At 43.6% G+C, this 14,643-nt stretch overlaps 1 protein-coding gene across 1 annotated transcript in view; it reads left to right on the top strand.

Moving 5' to 3' along the window:
* Positions 1–14,412, top strand: part of mtpn (myotrophin) — a 17,227-nt gene extending 2,815 nt beyond the window's left edge. Inside the window, exons 2-4 of the mRNA XM_074626358.1 lie at positions 2,341–2,454; positions 4,954–5,037; positions 13,093–14,412. Coding sequence (XP_074482459.1) covers positions 2,341–2,454; positions 4,954–5,037; positions 13,093–13,179 — 285 coding nt within the window. The 3' untranslated portion in view covers positions 13,180–14,412. The remainder of the gene's footprint in view (positions 1–2,340; positions 2,455–4,953; positions 5,038–13,092) is intronic.
* The last annotated feature ends 231 nt before the right edge of the window (positions 14,413–14,643 follow it).

The raw sequence follows: 14,643 nt of genomic DNA, 5'->3' as shown, positions 1-14,643 counted from the left end.
CTTTATACATCCATGGTCAGCTCCATTGGCGCCGTTTAAATGCATTTAACATAAATGTCGGTGATCTACAGTTGTAGCATCGGCCGATTTGACCATGGAGATGCGAGTGACGGCTGGCTTGACCGCATTTTACCCCTATACACTAACGTTTCCTGCTCATGACAGAGTTAGCATGCAGCTTTAGCCATGATGTCTGGCTCGGCTTTTCCTGGCAATGTGTGAAACCCAAAGTGTTTCCATACTTTACTGTATATGTAGTGTTTACCACTTTGGATTTAATGTGCAAGTCATATCCACGCCGACATTAAGCTGTTTTGTACTTCTTCGTTGCGGCCGGCTGCGGTTTGTTTTTGTTGACTGATACGGAACGGATATGACGTCATGTTACTCTGACTACAACAATAAAAGCGGTAACTTCCTTCTACTTCCGCTTAGACTCAAATGAAGCAAACATATTGATTATGGCATTAAAAAATCTATTTCAAAATCATTAAAAAAAAAATGGTGATACATAGAATTGATTTTGTTTCCCACCCTTAATGCATATACCCTTGGAAAGTTAGAAGTCGTTTTACATTTGAGGCTCTTCCGTTAACAGGGATGCATTTTCCATCCACAAGGGAGGGTTTTCTCATATCTGATGGTCCTATTGTAACTCATAACCATTTCCTTATCTCCACAAGTCTGGGTGGAAACAACTGCAGTGCTTTATGTCTTTTCTATCGTGGAAATTAAACCATTTCTATTGTATCAGCTGTTGGAGCTGCAGCCATTGAAGGTAACATTTAAACACTATTAGAGGTTGAGGTTGGATATCCATCATGGCTAATGGATTCAGTGGGATTGGGTGTGAAATGAAGAATTGTCTTCAGTGGGTTGTACTTGACCTTCAGTGGAGTTTGTGATAAAGGTGTGTGAGCGAGTGGCTATAATTATTCTGTGGTCACAGTTGCAGACCTGAACAGGTTTGTCTGCAATTGGACATTCACATTCACTCACAGTGTATTGTACAAGCTGTATACGGTTTTCTGCTTTTTTAATGGTTTGCATCAGAAATTTAATTTTTCATATTCTGACTTGTCACGGTAAAGCATAGGTGGAACATTGATGATGGCCCAGTTCCATTTAGGTGTGCAGTAGCCAATGCATATGAGCCAGCATCCACAACACCAGGACCCTAGAATTTGCACGTTACTGAATGCAGAAATAATTAATTATATTCACTACACCCGTGCTTTTCCTGCCATCACAAGTCCAATGCTGTGTCTCAAATCGGATACTTCCATGTATATACAAAACACATGTATAGCTTATATAGTTTGGCGTTCGCCGTTTCAATCACAACCGCTGCAGCTTCCGCGCCTGCCATTTTCACAAGATTGAAACAGGTCGGTGGTCCCTCCCCTTTCCGCTATGTAGCATAGATGGGGACCATTGAGAGTGAGAAGTTTGAGAACAACATCCGGGTACTTAAAGTGCACTGCATTTTGCCATACTTCTCAGTGTGAACACTGGGAAGGCCTATTGATGGTACTGCAGCAGTTAGAGGAATTCAGTTGTCGTATAAATTCAGACATTTGTATCATTTAACTGTAATGTAGGAATTAGGACAATATTTAAGCTGTAAAATAATATTATGATATCAAGTATTGCAGATTGTGTCTAATCTCACGCCAATATAATATTAACACAGTATCTTCCAGTTGTGCTATTTTCCTATTCCCTCCTTTGATCGGCATCTCGACTTTATGAGATTTGCACTTTGTTGCCCCAGGGGAGCCAGATAACCAAGCTAGCTCTGTCATCCCCACATCAGGTGTTCATAATATGAGGTTCTCGTGTAACAAGATATACCTATACTAAAAAAAAATAGCACATTCTACTCCTATATTCTGTTATGGAGGCCTATCTTCTGAGTTCATTAATACTTTTTACCCCCACTTGCCTCCGTATTTATTCAGACAATTAGTTAGTCATATACAGTTTTGAGGAAGACCTGAACTGACAGCCACAGCTGTGACTGATATGTCTTCCATTAGGTATTGTCACTGGAGGGCCACCTGGCGCACTCTAAGCTGTGTGTGTGGTTAGTGTGGGTGAGGGAACGACGAAAGGTGGCGAGTGTGTCTGTCTTTTCTCCTGGCTCCAAGGCTGACAGTCTGAGGTCTAACAGCTCCACAGCAGGGAAGTGAAGGGCAGAGGATGCATGTCAGTGTGGGCTTGTATCAACAGTGAGATTGTCCGTTTCGAGATCTCCCTTTTAATGCACACTGTTCGCTTGTGACAGCACCGAGTTTATTTATTTCAGCCCTGTTAATGTGTCGTCTTTCTCTTTCCCAGGCCGAAGACGTAAACCGGACCCTCGAAGGTGGGAGGAAGCCTCTGCACTACGCTGCAGACTTCGGTCAGAGAGAAGTGTTGGAATACCTCATTTCTAAGGGAGCCGATGTAAATGTAAGAGCCACTACAACCAGCTCCCACCACATTGTTTTTGATTTTGAAATCGATCTTTTTTTTAAAGGTCGGCAGAGGGTCCATGGGGGTTCCGACCTGCACCCTCACATTTTAAATCCAAAGTGGTAAACACTACACATACAGTAAAGTATGGAAACACTTTGGGTTTCACACATTGACAGGAAAAGCAGGGATGGACATCACGGCTGAAGCTGCATGCTAACTCTGTCATGGACAGGAAACGTTATCGTATTGCGGTAACGTGCGGTCAAGCCAGCCGTCACTCACATCTCCGTGGTCAAATCGGCCGACGCTACGACCGTAGATCACCGACATATACTGACAATTATGTTAAATGCATTCAAACGGCCCCGATGGAGCTGACCATGGATGTATAAAGAAAACGGAGCTGACGGGAGAGCTAGAGACGGACTTGGCGAAGTTAGCGGAAGTATCGACAAGTGACTACGTCCGGTTTTCAAAATAAGGTGTTAACAAAGGGAACTATATACAAAATACATTTATGGAAATAAGATTGATTGGATTATATTCACCAGAAGTATTAAACAGTACAATATAAATTAAAGGGGGAGTCCGGGGAGTTTATTGTGAAGGAACGGAAGGCGTGAAGTGGTGATGCGCTGCAGACTGAGCCGCCGTGTTATTCATTTATTATCTTCATAGAGTATCGGAGCGACGTAACCCTTGGCTACACCAGCTAAAACTAAAGCTGGCAGTATGTAGTCGGACTGTTTAGATTAGTTTGTCACATATCTTACCTGTAAACTCATCAGCTGGCTGAAACAAAACAGCCCCTCTTCCCTCTATCAGACCTAATGTTAGCTGCAGCAGAGGAATGAGGACAGGAGGAAAGACTGATACTGACTGAAGTCTGTGTTCTTCAGTCTTTATAAACTTCACTTAGTATTTTCATGTCAGGAATATGATTTATTTTATTAACATTTTAGATTTGTTTCCAGTGAGATATGAAGGAGTTTATATGGTGACTTTGCTGTTGTAAACATTACTGTTGCTGCTCTAGAAACAACATTTAGCCCAGTTGTATTTTAAATACAGTATATGTATAGCTAATATGCACACTTCAATATTTGTTTATTTATCACAGGTCATATCATCATCGCAATATTGAACAGTGTTATTGCACATCGCAGATGTTCCTCATATCGTGCAGGCCTAGTGCGAGAGGCTGCCCCTTGCGTAGTATGAGAGTTGTGTGGAAGAGTTTAAGTGTCAGTTCTCGTGCTACCCCTTTGACAAAAGTCAACAATAAATAGTATTCTTATTAGGAATAAATTTGCCTCCTGCGTGAACTCTGCATTGCTGAATAGGGTAGGCCTACGCTACTGTATTTTAACATGGGTCATAATAGTGGTACTTGGAGAGCCAAATATTTTCTGAGGTGGTACTTGGGGAAAAAAAGTTTGAGAACCACTAGTGCAAACAAACTGATAATGCTCACGCCAAATCAGGCAGTTAAACAATAACGTAGTCTGGCTGTTAAAACCAGTTTATCATATGCTATTTCAGCCATTGTCCATTCTCTCATTCAACAATTGTCTAGGCTTCCCACGCCTCACATTTAGCCTGATAGGACCCCTGAGCTTCAATAGTCTCTTCTGGTGTCGTTTTTTTGTAGTAGATTGATCCGTATCCACTAAAAGGGCACTTACCCATCCAACAGTATCGACATCTGTAATTCAGAGGGAGCTTTTTTTTTTGCAATTTGCAGCTTTTTCTAAAGGTCTCATGTGCCCGTTCAGTAACCAGTAGAATTGTATGTGCAAAGCAGCATGAATCTCCCAATACACTTCTAGCCAATTTAGCAGGAAACAAAGCTTTGTGATAAGTGTGAAACCAACTTTGGATAAATAATATACAGAACAATTCACAATACCAAGATGCTTGTCGGTTATTTGTGGATCAATAGTGTTCTATACTGTGAAGAGTTTCTAGGGTGCTTCACATTAGCTAGGTGCATCTCACCCCATGCCTGAGATTGGATACAACAGCTCAGCATCATAGCATCCGCTGGTCCGGCCTTCGCAGACAGAAGTATTAAAGTTGTAGCAAACATAAAGTCTTTCCCAATCCCCAAAATGTTTGCGCATTTCTCCTATTTCTCTTGATAACCAGCTCAGCTCCTGAAACATGACAGATAGATATAGTGTTGAAGTGCAGTGTGCTGCACATGACATGGTTGGTTCCTTAGGTTTTCTAGGTTAATATGATGCCAGAATCTTCACTCTAGTTTCACTCTCAGAACAGCGGCCGAGTCAGCAGGCAGGCTGTCGGATTCTTAAGAGGTTAATTAAAAATCGATACAGCGTTTTGGAGAATCGATACAGTTTTGCATAACATACTATCGCGATACTCATGTGCATCGATGTTTTCTTACACCCCTAATGAGGATTGGGGTCGTACCTATGATCTGCTTATACATGAAGTTTTTCTCCCACTCATGCCTTCCCCCCTCCACAGGCTCCAGACAAGCACGGCTGCACTCCGCTGATCTCCGCCTGTTTCGAGGGTCACCTCTCCTGTGTCAAGCTCCTGCTAGAAAAGGTTGGTACTTTTTATTTGAGCATGCATTTATGAACACAGAAAGCGCTCCGGCGTCCTTCACCCCTCAGTGCACGTCGATGTGTCCGAGGCTCCATGTGAGCCATGAGTGCTGATGAGGTAACTCATTGGACAAAAGGCCCTTTAACACAGTCCTGTAGAGGCTGTGCTGGAATGTCCATAGAGCATGACACGCTGTTCACTTGTTTTGTGCGTGTGTTTTTGAAGCGGTTTAATTCACAGGTGCACAGCCCTTTGCTGTATAAAAATATCTGCCCCGTCCTTCAGCCTCTGCCTCCGTCAGTTGTTTGGCTCTGGAACTATCTTAAATCCCTCCTCCAGTGTGTTTTGACATTTTCTATGATATTCCATATTTATTTGAGTCTGAGCAGCGGCAAACTGATAAATCTGTTTATCTGTCTGTCAGTTTGTCTTCTAGTTAGTTAGCTAGTTAGGTGTAGTTAGGTAGCCCAACTTGTTGCATTAGCTAATAGGGTTTTCATTTTATTTTTTGTTTCCTCCACCTTACATTAGTGTGTGTTTATTTTAACATGTGTGTGCAGTGGATGGGTGCAATCAACCCAGTGAATTACACAAAATCCCACCGGCAGAATTAGCACAACACACCAAATGTTTCTCTCTCTCGCTCTCTCTCTTCTTTACCGTCTCATCCTGTTGGAGATAAATTAACGTAAATTAGCCGGTGCCGTTTTGGAGGTTTTCCGGCTCTTAACAGGTCCGGACGACAAGAGAAAGCAAGAGACAAGTCCCGTTAGAGAAATCAACGAATCACAGTGCAGCCCATTGCGGTGTCAGTGCTGGGAGCTGAGACGAGAGCGGGCGGGGCCGGTGGACGGTGCACCTCAAAAACTTCCCGAAACAGCATTTCTAACGGCGGACCTCGGCAACATGTCTATCCGTCCTCCGGTGCGCTGTGACCGGCGTGCGGCGGTGCGGCTCCTCAGTGTAGCAGCCAGACGATCGCCTCGCCAGGAGGACGCTTTAAAGAAGAGAGCGAGTGAGAGGGAGTCGCTGTGTTGCGCTAATTCTTGTCTCATATGTGGTCTGATAGACAGTAAATTCATCTGAGCTGCTTTCATCTAAACTGGGTTGAAAAACAGTGCAATCCCCATTCTCTGTTTGAGAAAGAACCAAAAAACAGGAAGTAAAACTGGCTGGAGGGGGGCTTTAAATGATACCTCGGTCACATAGATGCATGTGCACACAGTTGTCACACCTGTTAGGAGAGAGACAATAGTAAATCAGGTACAGCGGGCACAGGCTGTAGAAATGCAACCAAATAACAAGCATACCATAATGAATGTCCATTTCAACCAACGTCATCCAGCAGCAGGAAAAGGATTTGTTCAGCTCCATCACAGTCGGAATGGAAAGCCTCATTTGTAGGTGGAGGAGCTTTCACTTGGAAAGGCAACTCCTCTCATACATCTTAACGTTTGACTCAGAAGTACAAGCACGGCAGTCGTTTACATATAAATGACAGATCTTCTACGCATCTAGGCTGGCGGAGTTCTGTTTCACCACTGTCCAAATGAGCCTGACTGCAGTAGGATTGATGCCCCTGTGGACAATGAATGTCAACACAAATGGAGGCCACAATAGCTACTTGTCTTTTAAGACCTCCTTCAGCTTTTTGCCTCTGGTACTCTGTCACTTAACACTCATCTTTCATTAGAATAAAACAGGCGTGTATAGCTGACAAGTGTTCCACGGTATACCAATACCAGAAATGTATCGCGATACCCTGTCGTTAAATGCTGTAAGATACCCCCCTTTATCAGTACAGATGCTTTAAGAATAACAGTGTTTCAGTATGAGCCGTGAGTTGCGTCGATGTGGCATTAGGATTGGGATCCCGCGGGAGCAGGCAGTTATAACTTTGCAAAAAATGGTTAGTTTTAGTCTGTTGTTTGAAACATAATGGCTCAAGCTCAGCCCCACTATGAGAGGGGGAGCCTTCAACTCAGAGGACTGCATGATGTAGATGGCTCGCACGCATTTACAGTCAAAAGTCTGCCTCAAACCGCGATGTGTCCATGAGAAGATAGATATTCCGGGGCTGACGGAGAGTGAGCAGCTGTCTGTTCCCAGCCAGGCTAAATGAGGCAGGGTAAATGAAAGCTCCTCTACAGAGTTGTTTCACGGCGGCATCATCTTGGCTCGACGAAAGCAATGGGACGAGGCGAGGGGGCATTCACAAGCTAAGTCACACCACCGATTAAGGAAGTAATTTTTTTTTTTTTGCACTCTATACAATCACATATGCACCATTCAGGCCGACTTTAATCAGTTCTCAGTTTCAGCTGCACTTTGAAGCAGCCGTTTGAAAAAGAGGAAACCGTAATCTATGTATGGGAAAGACTGGTGTTTGGTTAGAGAGAGACACTTACGTGGTACTCCACTGCTTACTTATTCCTGTTGGCATCGGCTGTATTAATCCCCCCGTTTTCATCAACACAGCCGCACGCCCCGGCCCTCGCATCAACAAGCCAGCAGAGCCTTGCAAGCAATCGGCCAGCAGCTGGCCGGCAGCTGGCTACTGCTGTCAGCTGGCCGTCAGTGCTGTTGGCTCAAAGATAAACCGAAAGAAGCTGCCAATGCCAACAGGAAGAAAAAGCAGTTTACTATTCACTAAGTTATTTCTTATGACGCTTGTAAGCATGAGCAGGTACATTTCTCTGTCTTGAACTTCTACTCAATACAAAACTTTTGTTTATTGCGGTCTTTAACCCTGCAATAGAAATGGTCCGTCAGTGCCGAATGAATGCTCTGGCTATTATGGTTTTTATTTTAGATCGATTTAAACAGGAACTGTGGCTGTGTTTTTAAAAGGTTAAGCTGTATGTATCTGCGTGAGCCTTTTCTTGGAGGTAGGTCTAGTAAGAATGAAGAAGCACCGGCTGTAGTTCAAGTTCAGATCCGAGCCGTCTGCTAGATGACGCATTTTATGTCCGTAGGAGTTTTTAACATCACGTAGGTGTCGCCTCTACATCACAGCATGCTGTCCTTTTTTATAAAAAGAAATAAAAAAGTCTTCGTAATTGACTGCAGTCATTTTCCCTTTATTTCCCTCACCACCAGTCATATACATATCCACAGCTGCAGTACATCCTAAAAGCCAAAAGCTCCTCTTCATCTGAAATAGGCAGCAATGCAATTTCCACCTCTACATTGGAAATTAAAGCCCCCTCGGGTGGACCTCTTTAAAAAAAAAGCCTTTGTCTGTGATATCATATGAGAGAGGACAGGCAGCCATAGCTCATCTGAACAGGGATTACGGTGGCAGGCGGAGATATGAGCGAACCCACAGGTTTGCTCCTCTCATGGCGTCGCACTCATCTCCACTAAGCACCAACAGGGATTTACACCCAGAGGCAGCCAAAAGGTCATCAGTCACCACAGAGACCAGATCTCAATACATCTACCCCTGGCAAGCTCTGGAAAACTCGCCATGTGTCTTAACATGAGATGAATAGATTGTCCCGCCGCCGCCCTGTTGACCGTGCCGCTGCATATCCACTCTGTCTGGCAGCACCTGTAGCACCACATTACAGTGGATAAAGGGGAACCCACTGAGAATACTGAACAGTGACTATTCAACTGTCAGACAGTCTTGTGTTTGCACACAAAATGGCTTGGTTCCCTGGTGCATCATGGGAGCTGACCCATGCCCCCCCGCCCTTCCCCGACTGCGTGCTGTGCTGTTGTTGGCAATGAATTATGAAAGGCCATTTTAACCCCAATAGGTGACCCGGCTGTAAGATCCTGGCCGAGAGTGCTGACTACAGCCTGCAGTGGCCGGCCAGTTAATTTTACATCAACAATGAAAGGGCATGCACACATGAATACATCCTTTTTTTTCTATGAGGAACTGTGTACATGACCATTGACTAGGAAGAAATGCAGTATTATTTTGCAAAGTCAGTTCCTATTGTTGCCATGGCTTTTAAACCTGTCTCTATAAGGTGCCCTTTGTGTGTGACCTCAATACAAAGTAGGAATTGGCCATTTATTTTTCTCACAGTAGTAGTAGTAGTAAGTAAAACAGGCGGGTAGCTTTGCCAACTTGATTGACTTGACAATTTTCTTTTCTTGGGAGGGCTAACATGTTCCTAACCTGACCCGCCAGATGGTTTGATACTAGGGCTGTCAATCGATTAAGATATTTAATCGCGATTAATCACATAATTGTCCATGATTAATCGCAAATTAATCACACATTTTGTCCGACTATGTATTGATAACACAGCACTGATACGCAAAAAATAACTAAACTGGTTTTATTTTTTTAAAAAGCAAAACGACGGTGGGGACGGCAGGCAAGTAATGTAATCGGTGTATGTCCGAACACCGCGTAACACCCGTAACACCGACTACTGCGGGAAACCTAACGTAAGCACACTTCATACTTAGTTTTACAGGAAGAAAAATGATTGGGTTTTGACATAAAAAATATGAAAAAATAGATTTTTAGTTTTTAATATATTGTTAAATGAGTGCACAATATGACTGGGGATGTGACCTAAATCATTTCTTAAAGAATGAAATGTGACCATGTGAACGCCAATCGGCCTAAAATGACTCTTCTTGTCTGCTTGTTGGATTTTTTCCCAGTTTGTCCAAGGGTTTGATGCAGCTCCTTAACCTTTACCAAATATATTTATTTTACCCAGAGCCTAGCTGACACAGCTTCCTCCAGTACAGATATTGATCTTCCATCTTTTTTTTTTCGCTGGGTGTTATAAAACTTGCCCTCTTACAGATCGGTAATGTTTGACTGCTGCCAGCAGGTCAATAGTCTGATGTAAGCGTTGCATTTCAAGTAAGTTTTGAGCGATTCTCTGGCCCAATATTTGAACACCTCTGCATGGGAGGCCTTCAATTCCATTCACTAGTGGCATAATGAAAACTTAATGGACACTTTGGCAGGTCAGTGGCATTACGTTACTGACCCAATGCTGCTTTGTATGGCTCCGTGATCCAGGATGATGATGCTTCTCGGTTTGACTGGAGACACCCTGGGAGTCTATTCCTGTTCATTAGGCTGTGTCTCACTTGGCCACCAGCCTCTCTTTGACTGGATCATGTTTGGACAGTGATGTGTGCATGAGGGGTCATTATTCAAGTTGGGGAAAGCTCATTAATGTAAGTGGTGTCAGAAGTATGCCACTGAGCTGGATGTCCATTGGGGGATGTAATGGTGTATCCTAAGAGGCAGGGAGGAGCATCAATCTGTGGCAGACCCTCTAGGATACTGTTTAGGGCAATATGAGTGTGTGTGGTGACCAGAAGGGGATGCTCATTTTCAGATTGTTTTACCGCAATGAGATGGTGCACACATTCTTTGTCAGATAGATGCCTTGTTTGTTCCCAAGCTAGTATAGATGGTGAAAGGGCTAGGGTAAAAGTGTAATGCTGTTTTCCTGCCACCTAAATGAGGCCTGTAGAGTCAGTTACTAGGTCTGGTTTTGAACCAGCTACTAATGACCTCCCCGGAGCTGGAGAAATAAGAAAGCTTCCCTCCCTATCTTCCTGTCCTCCCCTTCAGCCCCTGAACTCACTAGAGTGGAGAGCACAATGATAGGTCACCAGGTACCTGATAGAAATGAGTCAGCAGTTATCGGAAAAGTTAAAGTGACACGACATATACTTTATCACTATTTATACTTTGGTTCAGCAATGTTTTTACATATGGATAAAACAACACTTCATATCAGAAAAATTGTTAAAACATTATCTGGTTTCCCCAGCAGGGATTTGTCCTGTCTTGTCTCTGACAAGATAAATTACACTGAAGGAAACCCTCCGTGTATTTGCAGATAAAATAAGAGGAGGATGATCAATCGATTTGCTTTTTGAAATTTGAAGACCTGTAACTCGTTTAACGGTCCAGTGTGTAGGATCCGGCGGTATCTAGCAGTGAGGCGAGGAGATTGCAACCAACTGAAGCCTCTCTCCTTTTTGTTTAAGCCATTGTTTTGCATTGTTAAAAACTACAGCTAAGGAAACTTTGTGTCACCAGTCGCCATAGTTCAAATGTTACACAACAAGGCTCTAACATAACTGAAGCGTTGACAGGTGCACACTTCCCAGAAATATGAAGCATGTTATGAATTGACGAAAACCGTCTTTTACTTTCTTACTTTCGTCTCCTTACCAATTAGGGTTTCAGATCTGACAGGTTAGCCGCTCATCCCTGGTAAATCTCTCCTGCTCGGGATGCGCTCCGTCGCTCCTGTGGCATGGAATTTGCACCCAGACGAGCATCCCCACAGTGCCGGGCACTTGAACTGGGTCGCATTGTTTTTGATGCCCTGCTTCTCCACGCAACAATAGACTCTCTCTGCCGTGGCTCTGTAAGCCCTTCGCTAAGAGGCTAAAGTTGGCAGGCCAAACAAAGGGACGTCTCTCCACTCCATGCCCCTCCACTCCTCTGTCGCCCATTAAATCTTTTGTCACTACATGTGCATTCAACACGTTGCCTGTCTCATTCGCTCTCCATTTTACATTTGCGTTCTGTCGTTACTAATCTGAATGATGGCGTCCACTCACATCTCTGTCACGTTCACTGTGTTATCCCTCAGTGCTCAAATGAAATTGTGCCTCTGCGTCTGTGGCTTTGTTTTGCATGTTTTGTCTGGATAAAGTCAGACTGACAGGGAAGTGCTAACTGACTGAGTTACAGGAAAATAAAAGTGAAAGAAGTTTTGCCATTTCTGTTTTGGGTAGCTGTTCAATAAGGGCCTGTGGCACTGTTGGCTCTCCATGGCACACAGTTGACCACCCCAATATAGCCCATTTCCACCCCCAGGAACCTTACCTGTGTATCTACCAGGGTCTAAATGTAGTATCTGGTCCAAAGTCCTGGCTGCCCTCTGTTCCTCTACCTACTTTAACTCAACTCAATCTCTCATTGAAGGTTTCTTTCATCTGTCTTTGTGAGAAAGTGACGGCACTCGTTGACAAGCACTCAACTCGCCCATTGGCCCGCCTCTTCTGTCGAGCTTGGGACGTTTACTGACGATTAACTAGGACTTATGGGAAGTGGTGTTCGTTAAAGGCAATGTGTGTTTGCTTGAGGTTTTCCTACTTGTGGAACAGAGCCCAAAAGGTCCAGGTCCACTTCAGCTCTTTAGAAGTCCCAGCTCTTGGGGCAGTACATTCCGAAGGCTCGTAAACAATCGGCGTCGAGTTTGCAGTGCTGAACTTTGCTCTCTGGTCAATGACAAACTTTGTGACTGCTGCAACTTGTGAAGAGACTTCATTCAGACAGTACGTACAGCGGTTGCAAATAGTGTTGTTATTATTAGGACGAGTGTAGGGATGTCACGAAAACCGATACTTCGGTACCAAGTTGATGCCGAAACTCTGAAAACGTGGCGTTACTCATTTTTCTTCCCATCAGGACTCGAGACCAACAGCGTACCCTCATCCCTTGGACAATAGAAAATGTGTTTGGGATGCAGCCAACTCACTATCTATGCGTCCAAGGGACGCACCCTAATTTTTTCCCTGATAATGCTACATTACGAACAACAAATCCGTGTTGAAATCAGCAGGACGAGAGCTAGTTAGTGTTAGCTGTTAGCTCCATGCAGGACTGTACCGCTTACCGGCTGCTAAGAGCTAACGCTAACTAGCTCTTGTCCTGCCAGCCTCAACACGGGAGTTACATTATGATGCGTTCAAGCTCTAGTCAATAAAAATGAGAATTGGGTAAATAACGGAGTGTATGTTGAAGTACATGGGATTTATTATTACTTAGTAGTAGTTCTGATTTCCTGCGAGTCATGACAGAGCGAGATTATAAAAGAGAGGGAGTGTGTGCCAATGATCCTACCTCTGCATGTCTAGTACCTGGCTCTGTTTGGTGGCAAATGGGCATCGGACGCTTTATTCAACAATCTATACATTGAGGTTGCTGCTCCTCACCTTAACCACTGACTCAATGAAGTGAAGCTGGCATCATCATACTGTGAGGGAGACTTGATGCACCTACTAAGCATATTTAATATTCAAACGTTCTCTCCTCCACAGGGAGCTGACAAAGACCGAAAAGGCCCGGAAGGCATCCGTGCCATCGAAGCCGCCGAATGCGAAGATATAAAGGCTCTGCTCAAGTGAGACACCACAGTGTGGGAGGTGGCTGGACAGGTGGGTGAACGGACGGACAGACAGACGGATGCAGTGGTCCCCTGACAGAAGATTGGACTCGTCCCTTTCACCCCTGATCAACCTCTGTCTTTAACACTGCTTTTGTCTGTTTGTCGGAGGGTCATTTTGTCTGTCTGGTGATTTTTCCTTTTACCTTTTTGTTTTTCTTTTTCTTTTCCCCACATTTTTGGGATAGGGTTTTCTCTCTCGTTCTGGCCTCTGTTTGTAGCCATTTAACAGAAGAAATTTGTCAATTATGTCTCCCTTAGGGACCAAACACTGGGGGAGCGCTCTCGCACCTGGATCCTAGAACACTGCTCAGACTAGAAATCATTCTGTAATGTAAACGCAAAGCTTAGCACTTAAAATACACATCTCTCATTTGCAGTTGTTTTTTTTACAACTTCAGTATAAGTATTGTATGGCCAGGGCTTAATCTCATGAAACGAACAGTAGTTGCACTGTATACTAGATAGAAAAGAAGAGAAAGGTTGTAAAGTTTCATTATATTAACATGTGTGGCCTCTTCCTCTACCTTCATTTCTTTTTTTTTTAATAGACCAAACTGTCCCTCCAATCCTATCTTGAAATTTTGGAAACGTTGGTTGAGAGAGGTCAAATTTTCCTTTTTTCTACTGGGCATATCACTTGCATATCAAACGGTGTTTTTGACAAATTTTACGTAGCTAATAATGCATAATGATGAATCACCATGCTGGTTAACTAGAAAAGACTTGAATGTTGCAGTTTTAAGATCTGTCACTGAATCCCTTTTTTCGATGCGATGTTAACAGCACATAATAGAGTGAGGAATTCTAGAAATTACTTAATTTCGTCATCCCTGGAGTGAGATTTCAGAGCGGAAATTCCTGTTTTTGTTGCGGCTTCTGTGTGTTTTTGTAATTGACGGGCTCTAGGGGGCTCTGAGCGACGGCTAAATGGGGGTTAGAGTTGAAAACCGGATGGTGGGGACCGTTGGCGTTCCCTTTGCCTTGGATTTGGTTAGAAGCCCTGCCTGTTTTTGCTGCATGTCAAAATTGCCTCTGCTTTTATGCTATGAAACGGTCGCTGGTCCTCTCTTGGTTGCTTTCAAAAATGAATTACTACTATGTAATGGACAAAAAAAAAAAGATGCTCTTGCTGACTTTGTTGTGACAAAAAGTCTGTAAAAACAGAAATAAAAATATCTATAAAAAAAAAAAATGTCATCTGAACTTTTTTGAACTCAAAAAGCACCCAAAAATGTTAGTTTTTGAAACAAAGCAATCTATTGGAAAACATACTCTGCACTTATTTGACAGCTGACACTGACAAAAAAAGCCTCAGTTCACTCAGAATTTGACACCTTGTATAAATGCAGCTGCCACTCAGTCCACTGTTTTCCATTACCATAGAATCACATGAACTCAGGGGTTGTTTTCAGGGGACATCATG

This window comes from Sebastes fasciatus, chromosome 23 (genome assembly GCF_043250625.1).
Source record: "Sebastes fasciatus isolate fSebFas1 chromosome 23, fSebFas1.pri, whole genome shotgun sequence".
NCBI lineage: Eukaryota > Metazoa > Chordata > Actinopteri > Perciformes > Sebastidae > Sebastes > Sebastes fasciatus.
Note: the sequence above shows the minus strand (reverse complement) of the source record. Positions and strands in the feature narration are given on the sequence as shown.